The sequence below is a fragment of the Cervus canadensis genome, chromosome 2 (assembly GCF_019320065.1).
Source record: "Cervus canadensis isolate Bull #8, Minnesota chromosome 2, ASM1932006v1, whole genome shotgun sequence".
Lineage (NCBI taxonomy): Eukaryota > Metazoa > Chordata > Mammalia > Artiodactyla > Cervidae > Cervus > Cervus canadensis.
The window spans coordinates 106954680-106977572 of record NC_057387.1 but is presented as its reverse complement, the minus strand read 5'-3'; the positions used below and the strand labels follow the sequence as shown (position 1 = coordinate 106977572).

The 22893-nt window shown below is 52.3% G+C and overlaps 1 protein-coding gene across 1 annotated transcript in view; it reads right to left on the bottom strand.

The window, feature by feature from the left end:
- EFHD1 (EF-hand domain family member D1) overlaps positions 1-22893 on the bottom strand; it is a 45670-nt gene that overhangs the window by 17976 nt on the left and 4801 nt on the right. Inside the window, exon 2 of the mRNA XM_043461999.1 lies at positions 1400-1547. Coding sequence (XP_043317934.1) covers positions 1400-1547 — 148 coding nt within the window. The remainder of the gene's footprint in view (positions 1-1399; positions 1548-22893) is intronic.

Here is a 22893-nt window from a genome sequence, read left to right as displayed (position 1 = left end):
AAGGGTTTGCCCTTGCATGTTAGCCGCTGAACTGGGCCATGATGTCCACCTGTTGTGCCGTTACTGTTGGTTCTAAACTTTCGACAGTCCATCTGACTGTGCCCATCAGAACTTGAAGTTGTTTAAAAATTTTAATATTTTTAGGGCTTCAAATAATAACTGGTCCAGCCAGTTGGAGGAGCTGTTGCAAAAAAATCTAAAAAAAAAAAAAAAGAAAAAGAAAAAAAAGAAGTTCTTTCCCCAGCAGTGCCTCCAAAGCTTCACCAGCCAGCACTCCACTGTTTCTGGAATAATCAAGGTTAAAGACCAGAAGACAAGGACTGTCCGCTCTTCTTTCAGCTTCCGAGGGTCCCAAAAGAGACACGACTGAAAACGAGACCACAGCAGCTGGGCTAGTGTCTAAACCTTCAGCCTGGATGGTGTTGCCAAAGTTATGGCAACATAACTTTGTTATGTCGACAAAGTTATGTCGCCAGGTCATGGATATATCTAAAAACCTTTCAATAAAACTCAAACATACAAGACATGCAATTCCCTTCCTTGTGGAGCTGCATTCCTGCCGTGGAAGAAACCCAGTGGCCCTGAGATTTATTTCCCAAAATAAAAATGGCTGAGGTTTTCACCCATTGGGAGATCAGGTGAATCTATATGTACCCTTTGAGGAAGATATCTGTATGCCCACAATTTCAGGGCTTCAAAGACCAAAAACCTATCCTGGACTTGTTTGGAGGGGAAGGTTCAGGGGCAGAGAGTAAGACCCTTTGTATAATGGCTTTAAAAAAAAAACTACCTTAAAATGCTTATTATAAAAATTAATGAGCTTTTCAGGTGGTTCAGTGGTAAAGAATCCACCTACGAAGCAGGAGACGAGGGTACGATCCCTGGGTCAGGAAGATCCCCTGGAGAAGGAAATGGCAACTTATTCCAGCATTCTTGCCTGGGAAATCCCATGGACAGAGGAGCCTGACGGGCTAGAGTCCATGGGTTTGCAAAGAGTCGGACAGGACTTAGCGAATAAACAACAACAACATAAAAATTCACAGTTTAAATATATTTTTAAAGTGTAAAACTAAAAACCACCAAAACTTTACACCCACAGACATTCACTATGAATGTTTTGGTGAACATCCCTCCAGATTTCTCAACACTAACTATTTTACCCAGAGGAGGCTATCCTACCCAAAGTGATTTTCAAACTGCTTGCTGAGCATTTTCTCATGCCAGCACTGTGGTTCACTAGCTCCTGAAAAATATGTTAAAAAGCAGAACTGCAGGTTAAATATCCAAGCAGCTCTCTAGAGGGGCCCAAGCCATTGTGTAGTCCAGGGGATGGTAAATCGGCGGGTCCTCTCAGGGGCTCTCCCCCTCCAGGGGCTCAGGGCCAGCAGGACCCAGGTACCTCACGGAAGCTGAGTTTGCCATCAAAGTCCTCGTCCACCTCCTTGATCATGCTCTTCAGGCCCAGGTGGGTCTGGGGAGCCCCCAGCTTCTCCATCATCAGCTTCAGCTCCATCAGGTCAATGAAGCCATCCCTTCCAGCGTCATACCTGTGGGGTCAAATGCAGGATGCTGGTGAGGGATGACCACGGCCAGGACCAAAAGACACTTGTTAATCTACCAAATGCGAAATGCTTTTGGCCTTAGTTAACTGAAAAACGACTTAAACAACTCCTGCCTTGCAGTGCCCACCAGGGTCACTGCGTTGGAAGGGTCCCCTGCCTCTCTTTTAACACCCCTCTGCAGGATCCGACTCAAAGTGGGTCTTGCATTCCAGGAGTGTTTTCAGATCTGTTAATGCCTTAACTAGGCTGTAAGTTTCCTGAGGATGAAAAACATGCCTGTTTACCTTTATTTTTCCCTGTTTTGGTCAACAAACATCCACGGAACCTCCTAACACTGGACAACCTAAGGGCTGCCACAAGGCACCCTATGCACCCACTCTATTACACTGACGGTTCTGGAAGCTTCCTTCCGTCACCAGTCCCGGGGTCCCCGTCACCCCATTTCCACCCACCCCTCCTCTTATCTGCAGGTCTCCTGTCTCTGGAAGCTGCTTTCTCGACCTGGCACTCTGGTTTCACGCTTTGCCCTCCCGCTCACAGATATCCAGTCCCCAGGTCTGAATGGTCACGCCCTGATGTCACAGGTGAGCCGGGACTCGGCACAATACTCCTGGCCAAGTTTCGACACAGAGCCAGCGCTTCTGCTGACGGTGCCCCCAGCCCCCCAGCCAGAAACAACCCCAGCCTCCCCACAGCAGGGATCCTGGCCCTGCCCTGTACTCCTGGGAGCCTGGGTCAGCCCCGTGGGAGCCTTCCTCACCCTCTGTTCTTCTGCCCCAGCCACTCCACCCAGCCCCACCCCCAGCATCCTTCTCTACACACCTGGGCTATTATGGAGCTTCTCACAGACTCTCTGGCTCTTCTCCCAGCAAATCCATCCTATTCTCCACTTCCCAGAGATCCCTTGTTGCTATGGTATGAACATCATGCTTTAAAATCAAATCCATTCAGAACAGTCCAAAGGTGGGAACAACCCCAGAATCCCCTGATGGATGAACAGATAAGCAAACTGAGGTATATCCATACAATGGGATATTATATATTCACACAATAGCATATTATTCTCCATTTCAAAAATGAAATTCTGATCTTCCCTGGTGGTGAAGTGAATAAGAATCCACATGACAATGCACGGAACATGGGTTTGATCCCTGGTCCAGGAAGATTGCACATGATGCAGAGTAATTGAGCCCCAGAGCCACAACTACTGAGCCCACGGGCAGCAACTACCAAAGCCTGAGCACTGAAGAGCCTGGGCTCTGCATCAAGAGAAGCCACTGCGATGAGAAGCCCACGGGTTGCAACCAGGGAACACCCTTGTAGCAACAAAGACCCAGCGAGGTCAAAAATAAATACATAAAATTATTTTTAAAATGAAATTCTATACATTGCTGACAAAGATCCATACAGTCAAAGCCATGGTGTTTCCAGTGGTCATGTATGGATGTGAGAGTTGGACCGTAAAGAAAGCTGAGTGCAGAAGAATTAATGCTCTTGAAATGTGGTGTTGGAGAAGATTCGTGAGAGTCCCTTGGACTGCACGGAGATCAAATCAGCCCATCCTTAAGGAAATCAACCCTAAATATTCATTGGAAGGACTGATGTTGAAGCTGAAGCTCCAGTACTTTGGCCACCTGATGCGAAGAGCTGACTCTTTGGAAAAGACCCTGATGCTGTAAAAGATTGAAGGCAGGAGGAGAAGGGGACAAGAGAGGATGAGATGGTTGGATGGCATCACTGACTCGATGGACATGAGTTTGAGCAAGTTCCAGGAGTTGGTGGTAGACACGGAAGTCTGGTGTGCTGCAGTCCATGGGGTCAAAAAGAGTCGGACACGGCTGAGCACCTGAACTGAATACATGCTACAACACGGATGAAGCTTGAGAACATTATGCTAAGGCTGAAATAAACCAGACACAAAAAGACAAACCTGCATAATTCCACTTATATGAGATTTCCAGAATTCCTAGAGTAGCTACTAGCGACCAGGGGGAAGGGGGTGGGAGTTACTGTTTCATGGTTTAGAGTTTCAGTTTGGGATGAGGGAAAGGTCCTGGAAATAGAAGGTGGTGATGGTTACATGACAATGTGAACATATGGTGATCTCAACACTTGAATGGTTAAGACGGTAAACATTATGTATATTTTACCACAGTTAAAAAAAATTAAATGCTTGAATGAGCAAACAAAAAAACAGACTTCTTGACTGTCCTGCCCACCCTCAATTCCACAAAAGAAACCACCATTGTTGGGAACCACACCACACCCCCAGCCAAGCAACGTAGCCTGTGGGCATCCAGAAATCTAACCGTGTGGGCTGGTGGTATTTTGAGGCCCACGTGGTCTTGCTGGAGATGAAGCCTAGTACTGCCCAGCGTGCTGTGTTCCAGCCACAGTGGCCAGCTCATGCTGTCCCTCCCACCCACAACATACCCCCACCCCGTCCTCCTCAGTGGCCTTTCCTGTCCCCCGGAGCCAAGGAGCTGCCCCCCTTCCTCTGATCTCCGATAGTACTGTCTGCCCTCCATTCCTCAGCAGATGCCACCTCCTCCAGGCAGCTCTGTGCTCCCCCTGGACTCCCACCTTCTTGGCTGGAAGGATCACGTTGCAAGATGAGTTCACAGATGAGTCGCCTGGAAGCTCCAAGAACCCTGAAGGACAAGACAGGTGTTCCAGTGCGGTTTCCAGGTGTGCCAGGGTTTCCAGGAAGCAGGCAGAGTTTATAAATCACAGATGGACTAGCTCAGGATCTAGTATTATCAACAGATGGTTTGTGAGCACTTAAACTAGGAAGCCGTGATTGCCAGGGATTCCCTAAAAGTGATTCAGGGATTGCCCTTATTTTCTTGGTTTTTAACTTAAAAAAAAAAAATAATAGTAATAGCTTTATCATTCTTCCCTGGTGGTCCAGTGGTTAAGAATCTGCCTGCCAGTGCAGAAGACACAGGTTCAATCCCTGGTTCAGGAAGATCCCACAAGCCTTGGAGCAACTAAGCCCGTGTACCACAACTCCTGAAGCCCGAGCACCTGTAGCCCCTGCTTGCCACAACCAGAGAAAGCCTGAGCACAGCAATGAAGACCCAGAGCAGTCACAAGTAAATAAATACGTAATTTTTAAAAATAACTCCAACATTGAAAATAGCGGCTTTATTGAGATACAATTTATATACCACAAAATTCACTCTTTTAAATTTCAGTGGAAGTGAAAGTCGCTCAGCTGTGTCCGACTCTTTGCGATCTCATCGACTATACAGTCCATGGAATTCTCCAGGCCAGAATTCTGGAGTGGGTAGACTTTCCCTTCTCCAGGGAATCTTCTGAACCTAGGGACTGAACCTAGGCCTTCCGCATTGCAGGCGGATTCTTTACCAGTTGAGTTACCAGGGAAGCCCAAGAATACTGGAGTGGGTAGCCTACCCCTTCTCCAGCAGATCTTCCCAACCCAGGAATCGAACCGGGGTCTCCTGCATTGCAGGCGGAGTCTCTACCAGCTGAGCTATGGTGGCTCAGTTTAAATTGCACACCTCAGTGGTTTTTAGCATTCTCACAATGTTGTGGAACCATCATCACCACTTATCAATAACTCCTCAACATTTTCATCACCCCGAAAAGAACTCCATGCCCTGCAGCAGTCATTCCCCAGCCCCTCTTCTCAATTTCTAGCAACTACCAGCTTGCTTTCTGTCTCTGTGTATTTGCCTATTCTCAGCATTTCATATAAATGGAATCACACTATATGTGACTTCTTGGGTCTGGCTTCCATCACTTAGGGTAATGTTTTCAAGGTCCACCCATGTTGTAGCACACATCAATCACTATTTTATTCTTGTTATTTATCGCTGAATAATATTCTATTGTATAAATATACCATATTTTGTTTATCCATTCTTCAGCTGAGAGACATTTGAGTTGTTTCCACTTCTTGCTATGATGAATAATGCTGCTATGAACACTTCTGTCCAAGTTTTTGTATGGACATACACCTTCATTTCCCTTGGGTCATTATCCCAGAGCAGAACTGCTGGGTCACAGGCTTATTTGCTTTTAAAACAAGAGTGTCAAGTGGGTTCACCAGAACACCAGGACTGACTCTGTCAGAATCAGCAAGGCCCTCTATCAGGCTTCTGGAGGGAAAGATAAACAGGGTAGATGCCCATGCAATTCAGTGGCTTGCCTGTTAGGTAGGTGTAGGTAGGCCACCTAGGAGGAGTGCTGACTGTCAAATTTGCTGGGGCAGGGCCTCCCAGCTGGATCAGTGGTAAATCCGCCTGCCCAGGCAGGAGACACGCATTCAGTCCCTGATCTGGGAAAAGATCCCACATGCTGGGGAGCAACTAAGCCCGCACACCACAACGAAGAGTGGCCCCCGTCACAGCATGAATGAACCTTGAAGACATGACGCTAAGTGAAAGTAAGTCAGATGCAAAAGGACAAATTTGCATGATTCCACCCGTCTGACATTCCGAGAATAGTCAGATTCACAGACAGAAAGGAGAATGGTGGTGGACAGAGTGGGGAATGGGGAGTTACTGTTTATTATTGTTAGCATGCGTGCTAACTCACTTCACTTGTGTCCGACTCTTTGAGACTACACGGACTGTAGCCCGCCAGGCTCTTCTGTCCATGGGATTCTCCAGGCAACCCACTGGAGTGGGTTGCCAGGCCCTCCTCCAGGGGATCTTCCCGACCCATGGAAGACCGTCTCTGAGGGTGGAAGGCTGCAGTCCACGGGGTCGCAAAGAGAGTCGGAGACGACCTAGCGACTGAACAACAAGGAAGACCTTTCTGGCAAAAACAGCTAACACACGACCTGAGGTGGGAAGAGCTCTTACAAACAGGCCGGAGGGACAGTTTCTGTTACAGGGAGTCCTGCTCCAAGTAAACAGGCTTCTCTAGTGTGGAACTTTCCGAAGCCTTCCATACGGTCATGCGTCCGAGGGAAACAGCACTTGGGCCACACAGTCCTCTGCGTTCAGGGACTTTCCACCGGGGGGAGGCTCCTCTAAGCAATCGTTCCAAGGAAAACACTTGGGAAACAGCTTCTCAGGGCAATGCTACCTCAGAAAGGCGGCCAGGTAAACAGCCCCTGTGTTCTCCCCTCCAGGCCCAGGGTGTGGACGGGTGTTCCCTGCCCTCTGCTCAGTACACGGTGCAAGTCCCAGCGAGGTCTGCAGAGGAGACGGAAGCCACGAAGAGGGGATGCATCCAAGACACAGATCTTCCGGGGCAGAGGCAGAGGGCTGGGGTCCAAACGCAGAGAAGAAAGGGAGGGAAATGAAGGGAAGACGAAAACAGCTGAAACGCTCAAGGGTGAGGACAAGGGAGGAGGCCTCGGGAACAGGAGATGAACTGGGATGAGATAAGAGAAGGTCAGGGAACAAGGCAGGAGTTTGTCCTCACCCGGCAGGACACTCCCCATCACCTGAGCCCACAGCCAGCTCAGGCTCCCCAGCCAGAAGGGCGGTCAGGCTGAGCCCACAGGCCGCGAGGGGCTCGGAGACCCTATCCCTGAATTTCTCTGGGGTTCTGACTGAGAAGGGCCATGAGAGGTTGGAAAACTTCTCTTAAGCCCTCAAGCCTGAAATACTTTCCAGGCCTAAGAACAAAAGGCAAATGTGTGAGAAACGGCCTTGGTGAAGGCTGGGCAACAAGTGAAGGGAATTCACATTTCTTTAAACAGGCAGGAAATTGGGGGTTGACCACAGTGGGGGCAGAAGCCCACCACCTCTGTAGGGGGACAAATCCCAGATGGAGGAAAGGGTCCGCCATTCGGCCAGAAGGCCAGCTTGGCCCAGGAATAACGCCCGTGTGTGGACAGAGAGGGGACGTCTCTGAGGGAAGAGGGGCAAGGAAGACAGGGGTCACGAGCCAGCCATTGCCTCCACGCCCAGGGACCCAGCAAAGACTGCGTCCCTTTGTTCCTGCCTGAAGCACCAGCCAAGCGCCATCGTTAAGTCCCAGCCAGACTAGAAAGAGACCACATTAGCGGTGTCCCCGCCCTCCCCTTGGAACTGGGATTCGTAAGCCTGAAGCACACCCTTCTCCCTTTAAAGTGACCGTCTCTGAGGGTTGGTCCACAGCCACCTCCTCCAGGGCCTGCATTTGCAAGGCCGGCAGGAAAACCCTCCCAGGTGCCCCCTCATCATCTCACGGTTTTATCTGCTCCTCTCAAAACATCCGATGACCGTCTGTGGTCAGCGCAGACAATGGGGTTCAAAGCACCTAATAACTACCACTGGTCAGCTTTGCAGTTCGCCACACATTGTCTCATATACAAACCCTTTCAACAATCCTATAAAGAATTAATAATAGACGCCTGCGTTTACTCTTTATTGAGCACTTCCTAAGTGCCAGGCACTGTGCTAAATCACCTTATTTAATTTAGCAGGGCTTTGAGGTGGTAATTAGTCACCCCCCTTGACAGGTGGTGACAGAGTGCATACATGATATTCCAACAAACAGACCACTAGTTAACTGTGCAAGTTAGATGTTTTACAATTTGTGTCTGATGGCGTTGGCAGAGATAACAGGAGCCGCGTTGCTGAGTCCTCACATGTGGGGCTTTCCTTCTCCCTACAAGACTGGCTTGAACTGCATCTAAATATTTTCAAAGCATCCAAATATTTCCTTTCCTCGCCCCTCCACAGTTTATATACTATTTCAAATGCTCACAGGCTCATTGGCATCCCCTTACGTCCTTGACTCCTCCTCTACCAACATCTTAGCTCCATACACCAGTCTTTTCCCCCCTATAATTTAAATTTTAACCCACATTTTCCCTCTTAAAGGCAGTCTAGGATATTAAAAAGAAAAGCCACTCATGGTCCCAAGACACCCCTCATCCCGCCCCAACCTTGTTTGTCTCCTAGGGCTTCCTTCTAGCCCTCTTCTGGATTGGTGAGCTTTTTCTCTTGCTTTTGCTTTGAAAGGTCCACATTCCCTTCCTCTTGCTATTCTCCAGGATCTGTTAGGGGGGAGATTCCAGTCCCATCAGAGGTGCACATGGCCCTGCAGACACAGGCCTGGGTGCAGTCCCAGCCTTGCCATTCACTCGGGAGAGACAGGCTGCAAGCCCGCTGCAGACTGTCACTGAGCTGTCTGTGCCGTGCAGAGCTGTTGAGGGGCCAAAAAAAGATAACCCACCAGCTCTGGCCCCGGTACCTGGTAAGCGTGCAACGGGAGGGAGCTATATTTAAAAGTAGGACCTGTCCGCAGCCATGAAGAGGAAGCAGACAACTTCCAGGGCTGCTATTGAAGAGGTACCCACACCACTGGCCTTAAACAGCATCTACCACCTTGAGCATTCTGGAAGAAACCATAGTCCGCAGCCTGCTGTGGCCCCTTGGGCTGAATTTCCAAGAAGCCCTTACAGAGTAACTCATCAACCAGCCCGTCCTGAGTGACAGCATCAGATCTGCCCTCCAAGGGCTCACTTGAGGGCTTCCTGACTCTGACTGGGGCCTATACTGGCTGGTGGAATGGGGTGGATTGAAGCAGGATGGTCTGAGGCGCCCAAACTGGGCCTGTGACCTGGGAAAGCCCCCAGCCTGGCCAAAGGGGCCCAAGTGAGCCCTAAATCTCATCCTGCCAAAGGCCCCCCAGCAAAGGACAGAGGCAAGGGGGCAGGGGCCAGTTTCCAGCGTCCACCCTGTGCTGGTCCATGAATGGCTTGCTTTCTGGGCGCTACTGTGCAGAGCCCCTGGGTTTTCTTGGGTTTCACCTCCCCAGAATAATCCTGCTATCAGCGAAGAAAGAAGCTGGCCAGCCTTTGTCTGCCTGGGGCTTGGCCATCAGAAACCACCCTGGGGATCCCCAGGGGGTAGAGAGTTCTCAGGAAATGGCAGCGCCCCAGAAAATGCCTTACTCTTAATGTTGGGGGAGGGGTGCCTAGGCGTCAAGGCACCAGGAGCTTGGAACACCCGGCTTTACCCTAGAAAGTCCTGGTACGGGAATCTTCAGACAGGCAGGCTCTGGCCACTCAAAGTATGGTCCCCGGACCAGTGACGCAGGATTATCCAAGACGCAGAATTTCCTGTCGCTCCCCAGACCTGTTAAATCAGAACCTGCGTTTTCACCCTGCTGCCCAGGCTCTTTCAGTTAGGAGAAGGGCACTGTACCAGACCATGCCCGAAGCAGGTGGCCTTTCCCAGGGCCTGTGGGTGTCCCAACTGTGTCTACCCAGATGAGCTCAGCCCCCTCCCCCAGGTCAGTTCAGTTCAGTCTCTCAGTCCTGTCTGACTCTTTGCGACCCCATGAACTGCAGCACGCCAGGCCTCCCTGTCCATCACCAACTCCCGGAGTTTACTCAAACTCATGGCCATTGAGTTGGTGATGCCATCCAACCATGTCATCCTGTCGTCCCCTTCTCCTCCCGCCTTCAGTCTTTCCCAGCATCAGGGTCTTTTCCAAGGAGTCAGTTCCCCCAGGTCACAGGACTGGGTTCCTCCTCCAGGCCTCCCTGCCTGCCCCTTCTCTGAGGTCCTGATTTCCTGTCTTTCGTGTGGTACCCCCGGCTCTCAAATTATCTGCCCCTTCCACCTCTCTCCTTCCTCCCCTCCCTCCTGATTCACTGCAGACTGAGAAACCCCATCTCCAAGTGTGTTACCACTGCAGGCAAACTAGGAGTCTGCAGGCTCTGACGGAGGGGGACTCTGAGGAATTAAGCACAAAAGCCTGAGCCCAGAGTCTGATTTCCAATCAGGCTGCCCCCGGCTGCCTCTGTGGGACCAGCTCCATTCACTCAGTCACCACCTGGCTCGGGTCTACCCAGGGCCTCTCTGGAGTCGAAGGAGAACAGAGACGGGTCCCAGCGGGGAGGCAGAGGTACAGATGGCTGAGCTGTGATACGGCCGGAACTTGGGCAGAGCTGGGTCTGACAGCAGCAAGGCTGCAGAGCCCTGGGAGGGAGCCCCAGTCCCCAGCGAGGTCCACAGAGAATGGGATGTCCCAGAAGCGGGGAGGGGGTCTGGTCCCACAAAGCAATCTGGGAAAGCTGTGTCTTCCTAAGGGGGAATGGGGGCAACCCCCAAAGAGTGTGACTCAGAGACGCGACATCAGATAGGTATTTCAGAAAAGAGGTCTCAGCTCGATGTGCAGGACGGATGGGGGTGTGGGGAGTGGGGGGTGGGGGGAACGGCGTGAGCAGACTAAGGCGGCTGGGGGAGCACACAGTACCCACCGTGGAGAGATGCAGGGAGGGCGAAGGCGAGGTGGCAGTGGCTCTGGGTCAGGTGAGTGCCAGCCTCCTCTGTGCTGCAGGGACGCGCCTCTGGCTGATACCCTGCTTCTTCCAATAAGAGGCCAGCACCTTTAACATCTCATCCTCTGCCACTGGAGGAGATGGTTAGAAAACAGTCGATGGACATGAGTTTGAGCAAACTCCAGGAGACAGCAGAGGACAGAGGAGCCCGCGCGCTGCCGTCCATGGGGTCACAAAGAGTAGGACACGACTAAGGGACTGAACAGGCACGGCAGCAGCACCTCTACAGGCTGCAGACCAGCCCCCCGTAGGTCCACACACGGTGTCTGAAAGCTTATAATGAAAAGGAGGCTGGCAGGGCAGAGCTGAGGGGCCACCCCCACCCCTGCAGAGCAGCCACCGTGCGCTCAGGGCCCCGCAAGACAGCAGAGGGGACGCAGAGTCAGGCCGCTGCTACCGAGGGTGTTGAGAGAAGCAGGGAAACCTGCTTTGTCCCAAATGCCTTCAGCGGGAGCACACAGCCCCCACCAGGGACCCTCCACACGAGTTCAGGAGAGGGAGCCGAGGGTGGGCCTAGCTCCCCCAGCCTTGTGCTTTCAGGCGCAAAAGGCTTCAAACTGGGAGGTTTCAACTACATGCAAATTATCCCTCTGACGCCAGCACCCCAGGGCTGGCACAAAGAAAGCCAGGCCCCCTCGACCACCCCCCACCCCAGAGGAACGTGCCAGTGACACCAGTTAACAGGTCAGGAGTGCAAAGTGCTTCAGCCACACGCAGGGCCCAGGTGCCAAGAACCCTCTGGCCACGAGTGACGGGGTAGGGAGGGATGAGCCCTGGAAAGCTTCTGACCTGGCAAATGAAGCAGGGCACAGTTGGGTCCACGGGAGCCCGAGTGGGCTCCTCCTAAGGAAGGCGGAGGATGGCAGGAGATGGGAGTGTGTTCCTGCTGTCAGACATCCCTGGTTCAAGGTCCCGGTGACGTCCTGGGCTGTGTGTCCTTGGTTGGGTTTTGTCTGGGTTTTGCCCCAGAGTGACTCCCTTGTCGCCAAGATCACAGGAAGGCAGATAAGCTCTCAGCTCATCAGCAAGGACTCCCCCCGCCCCTTATTTTTTTAAGTTTTGGCTCATTAAGAGAAAGACCCTAATCCTGGGGTCTCCCTTTGGTCCTCTTGAAATCAGGGCACCTTTGCTGGTTTTGGATAAATGCAGGCGGTTGGGGACTCAGTGTGGGAACAGGAACAGAGCAAGTGGGTCTGGGAATTGAGAGTTACCAGGCTATTCATCCAAAAGGAGGGTGAGAAGAAAGGGTGTCCCAGGGGACGCCTGTCGTGAGCACTCCCTGATGGAGGTCATGGGGGCCACAAGGGCACTCCTGATCGGAGGTGTGGAAATGAGCAGGGTAGGTTCTTTGCTGTAACAATGAGGTGCCTCCCCTTGGTTCCCAAAAAAGTGAAAAACACTGAAAGTCGCTCAGTTGTGTCTGACTCTTTGCAGCCTCATGGACTGTAGTCCATGGAATTCTCCAGGTCATAATACTGAAAGTGGGTTGCCTTTCCCTTCTCCAGGGGATCTTCCCAACCCAGGGATGGAACCCAGGTCTCCCACATTGCAGGTGGATTCTTCACCAGCTGAGCCACCAGGGAAGCCCTTGGCTCCCAACAGCTCCCATAAAAGCCCTGATGGGCTGGGAAACTGGGCCCAAGGGGGCCCCTGGAAACCTAGTTGTCCTGGGAATTCCCAGGAGCCCTGTGGATCATGGGGGATGGGTGACCCCAAACAACTAGGGGTTTCCACACCCGGACCCGGCCGGGCCTGGGGCAGCCCTGGCAGTGATGCACACCCCCTTGAGTCAGGGAGGGACATGGCCGGGGGAGACCCTGAGGGAGGGGGAGGCCAGGGATCGTGGGCCCAGAGGAAGTGGGCTGTGGGCGACTCAGCTGTCCCTCCCAACAGAAAGGAAGACGCCCAGGCTGGCAACCCCTGGGTCCTCAGAGCCTCCGCCTCCACCCACCACTTCCCAGCCAGCAGCTCCTCCCCAGGCCCCGCCTCTGGGCTGGCACCACCTTAAATCCCGCAGCCCTGCTGGGGGCCCAGACCTGCAGCTCCCTCAGTGGAAAGAACCTGGGGCTGCAACCTAGGAGTGACCTAATTAAGGCTGCCACCGCACACCGGGTGGTCACGCGATCTCGGGGACAACCTGAGAAGGTGGTCACTCTCCTTGTTCCACGTCTCACTTACAGGCCCGTCCGAGCCCACGTGGCCTGCGGGTGGTGGGGCTGCCAGAGGGCCCTGCAGCACCCCATGGCAGGCTCCCACTCCTGACAACCCTGCGGGCTGGGAAGCTCCCCTGGGGCCGTATTTAGGGTCTTGGGACAGCTCCAGAACAGAGATCAGATCTCTCTACAGAGGTCCAGGCTCCCCCGCCCTGCCTGTGGCCGGGGGTCCAGCCCTGGGGACTGAAGAAAGAAGTCAGCCACGCTCAGCCATGAAGGGCCGGGGAATTCCCTGATGGTTCCTGGTATGGGAACTAAGATCCCACCTGCTCTGCGGCTACTGAGTCCGTGAGCCTCAACTAGAGAGGAGCCTACGCCCTGGAACAAAGAGCCAAAAAAAAAAAAAGAGCCAAGCCTGCTTTACCAGGATAAACACTATGGAGGGCGAGGGGAGCCTCCTAAGCATCAATAGTAACAGATTGGAGATGGGGGTTGGGGGATGGGGGAGATTGGGGGCTGTGGGCCCAACAGCCCAACTGGAGGGGGGCCTGGTGGGAGCAACTAGCGAGAGAGAAGAATGCAGTAGCCAGCCGTGACTGGCCTTAAGGGTCATCGTGAAGAGGCTGGACTGTGTCCCATGAGCAATAGGGAGTCACCGAATGTTGTGGGCTGTCCCCAACCCACACGGCTTCTCAAGAGGGAAGAAGGATAATGAGATCTGGGCTCTGGCACGTAGGATGGATCAGGGGAGGCCACGTAGGAGGTAGTAGCCCCGGGCGGGGAGTGGGTGTTCCCTCGAGACCTGGAAGTCAGGCGACCTGCCACCCAGGGCCCTGCCTGGCTGTGCAGGGGAGGGTGTCAAGGACGGCCGAGGGCTTCCCTGGTGGTCCAGTGGTGAAGAAGTGAAGTGACGTGAAAGTCGCTCAGTCGTGTCCGACTCTTTACCACCCAGTGGACCATAACAGTCCATGGAATTCTCCAGGCCAGAATACTGGAGTGGGTAGCCGCTCCTTTCTCCAGGGGATGTTACCAACCCAGGGATCGAACCCAGGTCTCCCACATTGCAGGTGGATTTTTTTTTTACCAGCTGAGCCACCAGGGAAGCCCCAAACCACCTGCCAAAGTGGTAAAGAATCCACCTGCCAAAGCAGGGGACATGGGTTCTATTCCTGGTCCAGGAAGATCGCACATGCTGCAGAGCAACTAAGCCCGTGCCCCACAACTTCTGAAGCCCTCCCGCCTAGAGCCTGTGCTCTGCAACAAGAGAAGCCATTGCAATGAGCTGCTTGCTCACAGAAACGAAGAGCAGCCCCTGCTCACCACCGCTAGAGAAAGCCCGAGCAGAGCAAGGTAGACCCTTCTGCAGGGGATCTTCCCGACCCAGGAATTGAACCCGCATCTCTGTGTTGCCTGCACTGGCAGGCAGATTCTTTACCACTAAGGCCACCTGGGAAGCAGTGAAGACCCAGAACTGCCAAAAACAAATTAGCTAGTTTTTTTAAAAAAAGGATGGTTGAGATTTGGTGGCACAGGAGACAAGAACACGGGCCACCTGGGTTCAAACCCCAGCTCCGCCACTTACACAAGATGTCATGCTGGGCAAGATTCTAGCTTCTCTGCGCCTGTTTCCCCATCTTTAAAATGGGATGCTGAAAGCACCCACCTCCTCAGCTGACGATGTAGAAACGCTAAGAACAGCGCCGCACAGAACCGCAGGTGCTCTGCTAGTGGTGGCTCTGATAGATAGGAATCAATCAGAGTGTAACTTCCTACAGCTAGCCGTGGCAGGAAAGGGTGCGGGGAGCACGCGTCATTTAGGGAGGGGACAGAGGCCAAGACGGACAGAGTTGCACAGGATCAGGGCCAGCACCTCTCCAAGGCTGGGACAGAGCTCACCCGGTCCCTGAGGGCACTGAGTTGGGCTTGTCATCAGCCAGACCTCCTTGGTAGAGGACTGATGACCGGGGTCCACCGTCCCAGGCACAGTGCCAGGTGGGGCCGGGGGATCCCCGGGAGCTGACACCCCAAGGCTGGGATCAACCACAGCCCTGGGGTCCCTTGCCATTCTGACCAGGAAGGGGCGGCGGGGCCAGCCTTGGGCACGTGAGAGTTTCTAAATCCTAAACGACATCCTCTGCTTCCTGCAAACCTGACCCAAGCTGGCAGAGCGCGAGAATGTTATTGTCAACTAGAGGCAGCCTTGTACGGGGACAGACCACCCAGTCCTCACTTCCAAAAATCAAAGAATTGACTTTCATTTAGCAACACACGGAGCCGCCAGACTGGGACTGAAAGAAAGCAAAGCCAGGTCAGGACACCCCCGGACACACACAGCGACCCACCCATGACTTGCACAAGTGCCTCCCCACAGAGAAGGGCCGCTAGCAAGACAACATCAGACAGCCACACTTTCAAAGGGCGCAAGAGCCATTAGTGTAAGGAGACGCCCACCGAAGAGGGCGCTGGCCCCAAGCACTCCCGCCTCTCCACCTGGAGACCTCCTAAAAGAAGAAGAAATCAGAGATGATAAAGATAATAAAGGAGCATGGGGCAGGGGGCGTGGCTTGCTGGTCTAAAAACTTGAGATGAAGAACGCCGCCTCTAACCGTGGGGCTCAAGGAGGCAGACACCCAAGGCCAAGGTCTTAGTGCAACCAACTTAGCGCTCACTCTCCTTTTCATCTGGAGTTTTTAAACTCTCTCTCACTTTTTTTTTTTTTTTGGCTATACCACTCAGCTTGTGGGATCTTGGTTCCCTGACCAGGGATTGAACCTGTGCCCCCTGCAGTGGAAGGGCAGAGTCCTAACCACTGGACCACTAGGGAAGTCCCTACGTTCTCCCCGACCACAGCCCGGCTCAAACACACCTTGGCCACCGCTCAGAGGAAGGAGCACCGAGGCAGCCCTCCAAGGGCTCCCAGCTGCCTGGTCCTCTGAGTTGGTGAGAGAAGCAGACAGACCTGTCGCTCCTGCTCCAGCAACAATCTTCCAGAAGCAACTCTGGGTCCTGGGTTCCGGGCTCACTCTGTGGTCCACATCCACTTCTGGCTCCTTTTCCCCTGGGGGCTTGAGGTCCACCCCAGCCAGCGAAACCCCGGGCCACAGACAGAGAGAAAGGCCAAGAAATGAAGAAGGGGATGAACGAGGCCATCAAAGACTCACAGGGCTCAGCATTCAGAAGTTTCCAAAACAACGGCCTTGAATAGGGGCTGGCACACTACAGCCTGCAGGCAAACCCCACTCACCAAGTTTGCTCTGGACGCAGCCATGCTGGTGAGTTTAGGTTCCTGGACGTACTGTCTGCAGCTAATGTCTATCACGGTGGCCAAGAGGCCCTAGGGACCCCACAAGGTCAAGCATATTTACCACCTGGCCCTTTACAGACCAAGCTGGCCCAACCCTGGTCCAGAAGGAACCTTGATGGTCATCCAGCCCACCCCCCAGCCTCCCAAGAACTTCCCAACCCTTTCCTACTGCAAACCTCTCACTCTATGAAGACAGACCACCCACCATCCATTGGAACTCCAGACAAAGGGGCTTACCACCTTTGAGATCATTCCTTCCATTGCTCCACAACTGCAACCATGAGAAAGTTCTTTCTTCTCTACACTGAATCAAGGCTGTATCTTTCACTGCAGCTTCATGGCCCACCTTCTGCTCCCTGAGGTCAAGCAGGTCCCCACCAGACTTCAAGCTCCCAGCCCCCATCCTCTGGCTCCAAGAGGCCTTTGATCCATCAAGGGCCCAACCCCCTTCCCAGTCCTGGCTGGCTGCTCCTCCCTGGCTATGTCCAGAAAGACCATGACCACCCTCCTGAATGCAGCATCCCCCAGGGTCTGCTAGGCTACATGGGGTGTCTTATACATGGCTTTCCTGGGATTTGAATCCTTCCCTGTCAAACAGTATTGTGGTCAAACCATCCCACTGTTCAAAGTTTGTTGAGTGTCTCAAGGGCAGAAACCCCTCCAGATCAATCCATACAACTCCAGTACCTGGCATGTGCTTCACTGAATGAATGAGAAAGCTGAATGAATGAATAGGTGATGACAGGAGATGAGAAAGAGATTCATCATTATCACCATTATTACCATTCCACAGAAGCAGACATCAGCAAACAGACACTGCTGGCCACAGGAGCCCAGGGGTGGCAGCACGGAAGAAGGGGTCACAGAAGGTCCAGGCAGCCTGGGAACCTAGGATTTACCAGGGGGCCCCGGGTCTGCGTCTTGGGGCCACTGAGTACAGGTCAGGACTGCAGGATGGCACAGTCCACATTCCAAGTCACTCAGGTCCCCCTGTACACAGGCCTTCCAAGGAGCATCTGAGACTTAAGACCAAGGTGCCCTTCAGTCATCAACACTCAGGGGACACAGAAGCAGGAGGGAAGGCAGAGGTTTGTTCCAGGAGGACTCCATGATGAGGCCAACGCTGTGTGTGAGAGAGTGTGAGTGAGAATGCCGCTTGTAATGTGTGAGCCTTCGAGAGTGCACGTGGTCCACAGCTATCCATGAAGCAGGCAGCCAATAGCAAGCTGTGCAAAATCCAGTGTGAGTGCTGGGCTCCTCCACTGAGTATCTCTGCCCAAGAAGACAGGTCCGGCAGCCACTAGCTCTGGAGATTTGATTCATGCAACACATCCTGAGAGACCCCCTGGGTCAGCTGAACTGTAAAACCGCACGTGACGTGGCCCATGTCCACCAAACTCCCCAAATCCAGTGGAGGAAGGTATTTCTATTCACTAGTTAGACTAGGGCAGGGAGGTGTTATAGCGCTAAGGGTGTAAATATGGTTAGAGTCCCCTGGACCTTAAAGCTTCGAACGTGCTCAGTCACTCAGTTGTATCCGACTCTTTGTGACCCTATGGACTGTAGCCCGCCAGGTCCTCTCTCTCCATGGGATTTTCCAGGCAAGAATACTGGAGTGGGTTGCCACTTCCTCCTCCAGGGCATCGTCCCGATCTAGGGCTCGAACCCGAGTCTCCTGCATTGGCAGGCGGATTCCTTTATTGCAGGCAGATTCTTTTACTGCTGAGCCATCCGGGAAGCCCTGAAGCCTTGACACCAGGCACTTAATTAATTTTGCAAGGGAGAAAAGGAAAAAGACTTTTTATTTTTGCCTCATGTAGGATTTTAATAAGTCCCTCGAATTCTCACAAAACAGGATGCTCAGTAATCAGGAGGGTGGCGGAGATGTCCCCAAGAGAGGAGGTGAGGAGCAAGGAATGAGAAAGAAGGAAGCTCTCTGCAAAGATAAAACTGCCAAAAACTGCGCCACCTCCTTCCAGCTCCTCCCACGTCACCCAAGCAGGGCAAAAAAACCAGCGCTTAAACCCCTGTAAGAAATAGTTCCCAGTTACAGCATCTTTCTGCCAGAGACCAAGGCCTCCAACAGAAGCCAACCTGGCTGGGTTCTGGCTGACCACTCGCCAGGAATTCAGACAAGCCCTGGGTTCTCCTGCCCCACCTTCAACCAAAACAGTCAAACGTGCATAATCCAGTGCAGGTGAGGGAATTTCAACTCTAAGGTGGATCACTTTGCACTCAATCAGGAGAGTCAGAAGCCCTTGCCTTTCTCTAAGGGGGAAAAAAAAGCACTTAATGTCCGGTTATTTCCACACACCTTTCCCTGTGTAGAAGGCAATTCACTCGAGAGATACAGATAAGAGTGGTGGACTGCCTCCCCTCCCTCTTCCCTAGTAAACCTCCTTAACGTGACTCCCTTCACCCCTTTAGCAAATTCCCAGCCTTCCATCTCCACATCTCTTCCTCCTTCTTCCTCAGAGAAAAATCTAGGGAGAAGAAAAAGAAACTGGGGTTGGGGGAGACGAGAAATGAAGAATTCCAGGACAGCCCCGCCTTTTTGGAGTTCAGTGGTGACGGGGCGTCCATGACATCATCATTTCGGATTCTGAATAAAAAGACAACTTTCCCATAGCCAAATGCTCCTCTCCCCACCCTCTCTGTGGGGAATTGAAACACAAGCATTTAGTGTGCTGCAAAAACATCACAGCTGCATTTTTAAGATGCTGTATTTGGGTCCTGCCTTTAATGGTTGCCCTCATTACCTCCCTTTGAACGGGGCCTCTGGATAAGCCCAGGGTAATTAAAATTTCCTGTCTAACCTTGACCGCTCCACCAGCTCCTATTACAGTCCTGGATACACACTGTAGAGTCAGTTCCTTCGGGGCCCTCTCCCTCTTCGTTTAAAATCAGGCCACTATTCTCTGGGCCGAGGCTATCCAGTAACACGCTTGGCGAAGGAAAGGGAACTTTTTCTGGCTGGGCTGGTGATGCCTCTGGCTTCCCACACTCATTAAAAAATTCTCTCTCTTCTATAACACACCAGGTCCCAACAATATAAAGACAAATGACCCCCACTCCAAGGATCCACTATGTTCACAGGCTGGCAAGAATCTAGGGAGGTTTTAAAACCTTGAACATGTAAGAAATCCCTAGGCAAAATACTTTTAAATAGTATTTAAGAGATCAAAGCACGTTTTGCAATGTCTATGCGAATAGAGCCCCAGACAAAAAGAATGGGCATACTCCGATCTGGTCAAGTCAGGTTCTGGGCAAACTCAAAGGCGACATCACAATCTGGATCTAGAGACTGATTAGAAGTGAAATTCTTGCTGAAAGTAAGTGCACTCCTGGCACAAGTGGGGGTTTTCTGCTGGTTTTGTTTATTTTTTTGCAGTTAAATGGCAACTCCATCTGATCCCCCTTCTGTTGGGGTAGGAATCATTCTGGCTTGGGTTACGTCTCAGACAATTCCTAAATCACCTAAATAACCTAACGTGGTTACGACTCTGACATTCCTGAACTCGAGGGCTCCTTGGCAGGGCGTCCCCACCACTGCACTCTCCCAGGAGGTCAGGACGAGGCAGTCATGGTGCACACGAACTGGACACCTCTGCCCACCCTCAATAATGGGCTGAAGGTGGTCCCCTCAAAATTCACAGCCACCCAGAACTGCAGAATGTGATCTCTTGCAAATAGGATCTTTGCAGACGTGGTAAAGTGAATTAGGATGAAGCCATACTGTGGAATTCCCTGGTGGTCCAATGGTTAGGACTCCGCACTTCAACTGCAGGGGGGGAGGGTTTGATCCCTGGTTGGGGGACAAGGATCCCCCACGTCCCTCAGCATGGCCACAACTACTGGGAGTCACAACTACTGAGTCCAAGCACTGCAACTACTGAAGCCCATGTGCCTAGAGCCTGTGCTCTGCACCAAGAGAAGCCTCTGCAATCAGGAGCCTGTGAACTGCTCGCCACAATGAGAGAAAGCCTGGGCAAAGCAACGAAGACCAGCACAACCAAAAAAAAAAAATAGATGATGAAATCACTGGATTCGGGTGAGCCCTAAATCCAATGACAGGTGTCTATACAAGAAGGCCACATGAAGACAACACACAGGGAGAATGCCACGAGGCTATCAAGGCAAAGACTAGAGTGATGTGTCTATAAGCCCGGGATGCCAAGGATTGTTGGCAACCACCAGAAGCTAGAAGAGGCATGAAGCATTCTTCCCTAGAGCCTGTAGAGGGAGTGTGGCCCAGCTGACACCATGACTTCAGTTTCCAGCTGCCAGAATGGTGAGAAAACACATCTCTCTTGTTTTAAGGCACCAGCTTGCGGTCCCTGTTACAGCAGCCCTGGGACTCGCATCCACTCACCCCGCAGTGCAGTGAGTAAATCCCTTCAATAAACCCCCTGGGTGCAGTCCCAGAGGGACCAATAACCCAGCAAGCGGCCACACTCCATGTCCACGCTCCACAGCTCAAGCTGCAGGAGAAATCAGCTTCAGAGGACAAACCAGACATTGCAAAGTGTTTGCAAACTGTTCAACAAAACGGACAACACAGAATCTGCATATCCACCCAAATTACAGTCGTGAAAATTAGTGACTCAAACCTACTGGCCTCACCATAGGCCAAGCATTGCACTAACAGCTTCACATACATGAATGCATTTAATTTCCACAATAATCTCACAAGGCAGGTGCCATTCTATCCCCACCTGACAGAAAGGGAAACTGAGGCACAGAGCCTTCAGGTAACCTGCCTAAAGTAACCTTTGAAGTTGCAAGTGGTAGAGTCAGGTTTGAATCCAGGGAGCCTGGCTCCAAGTTCATGTTCTTAACAGTCTCGCAACACTGCTTCTGCAATGGATAAAATATGGAAAGCACAGAAAACAAGTTAATGTGTTATGTTTTCTTTGAGATTTTTCACACGATTTTTTTTCACTTTAAGCATAAAAAGCAAAGGAAGTAGAAAAAGGGAGGAAGAGGTATTTTTCCAGTAGTCATGTACGGATGTGAGAGTTGGACCATAAAGAAGGTTGAACACCAAAGAACGGATGCTTTTGAATTGTGGTGCTGGAGAAGACTCTTGAGAGTCCCTTGAACTGCAGGGAGATCAAATCAGTCAAACCTAAAGGAAAACAATCTTGAATATTCATTGGAAGGTCTGATTCTGAAGTTGAAGCTCCAGTACTTTGGCACCTGATGCGAAGAGCCGACTCACTGGAGAAGACCTGGATGCTGGGCAAGACTGAAGGTGGGAGGAGAAGGGGACGACAGAGGATGAGATGGTTGGATGGCATCACCGACTCAATGGACACGAGTTTGAGTAAGCTCCAGGAGATAGTGGAGGACAGGGAGGCCTGGTGTGCTTCAGCCAAAGGGGTCACAAAGGATCAGACAAGACTTAGTGGCTGAACAACAACAATGAGGTATGCTTCAGGTGGAGCAGACACGTGGCAATGACCAGCTTCTGGCTGGACAAGGTGACGCTGTAGCAACACATTCACAGGGCGGGGAGAGGATCGGGGTGGGGTGAGCATGCCCAGGAGGCATAGGCACCTGGAAGACCCCCACGAAGTGCTTTTCTTACCCAGCCCTCAGAGAGCAGCTGCAGAAAAGGTTCAGTGCAGGAGTGACCGGCTTGTGAAGGGGGCTGTGAACAAAAATGAGGTTTTCAAGAGGACTTACGTAGATGTAGTTTTTTTTTTTAAGTCATGCAGTTTTTGTTTTTTTTAAGTCATGTAGGACAGCAGGAAGAGGGAAACATGAAAGAGGGCCAGCAGGAAAGCTGGGCTGAGCTGCGAGCAAAGCTGGGATCAAGGACCTCACCAACTGCAAAGGGCACCTCCAGGAAAGTGGCAGTGCCAGGCCAGCAGGTGGCAAATCCCCAGATGCCAGGCCCCACTGCAGCCTTCCCGGGTAAGAGGGGGATGAGGACTGAAGGGCAGAGCTGAGTCAGAGGGTCCAGGTGACAAACACCCCCAGGCTGGGAGCTCCTGACCCTGGTGGGGTGAGGGGAGCAAGATTTCAGCTGCCTCGAAGGGGAGAAAGCTGGGCAGGAGCCCCTGAGGGGGGACCCTGTCACGCTCAGGTGGACGCTCACGGGGGTCAGGGCCAAGGAGTCCCTGTTTGTGCCGGTGTGGGTAGCAGGGCAGGGAGGGTTTCGGACACCGACATGGGGCTTGGAGCCAAAGCTGGGAACAGCTCTCAGCAAAACGCCCCTGTTTCATGTCTCAGGCTGACTTGGCACTCGTCACCCACTCCTCTCAGTTCTCAACAAACCTTTGAAAGAGGGCTTTCCTGGGAGCTCAGTGGGAAAGAATCTGCCTGCCAGTGCAGGAGACGTGGGTTCTATCCCTGATCTGGGAAGATCCCACATGTGGCAACTAAGCCCGTGAGCCAGAACTGCTAAGCCTGTGCTCTGGAGCCTGGGAGTCAAAACTACTGAAGCCCCGATGCCCTAGAGCCGGTGCTCCACAACAAGAGAAGCCACGGTGGTGAAAAGTTCAGGCACTGCAACCAGAAAAAAGCCCACGCAGCAACGAAGACCCGGCTCAGCCAAAAATAAATTTTAAAAACTTAAAAAAAAAAACTTGAAAGAAACAGCTGCCCCCA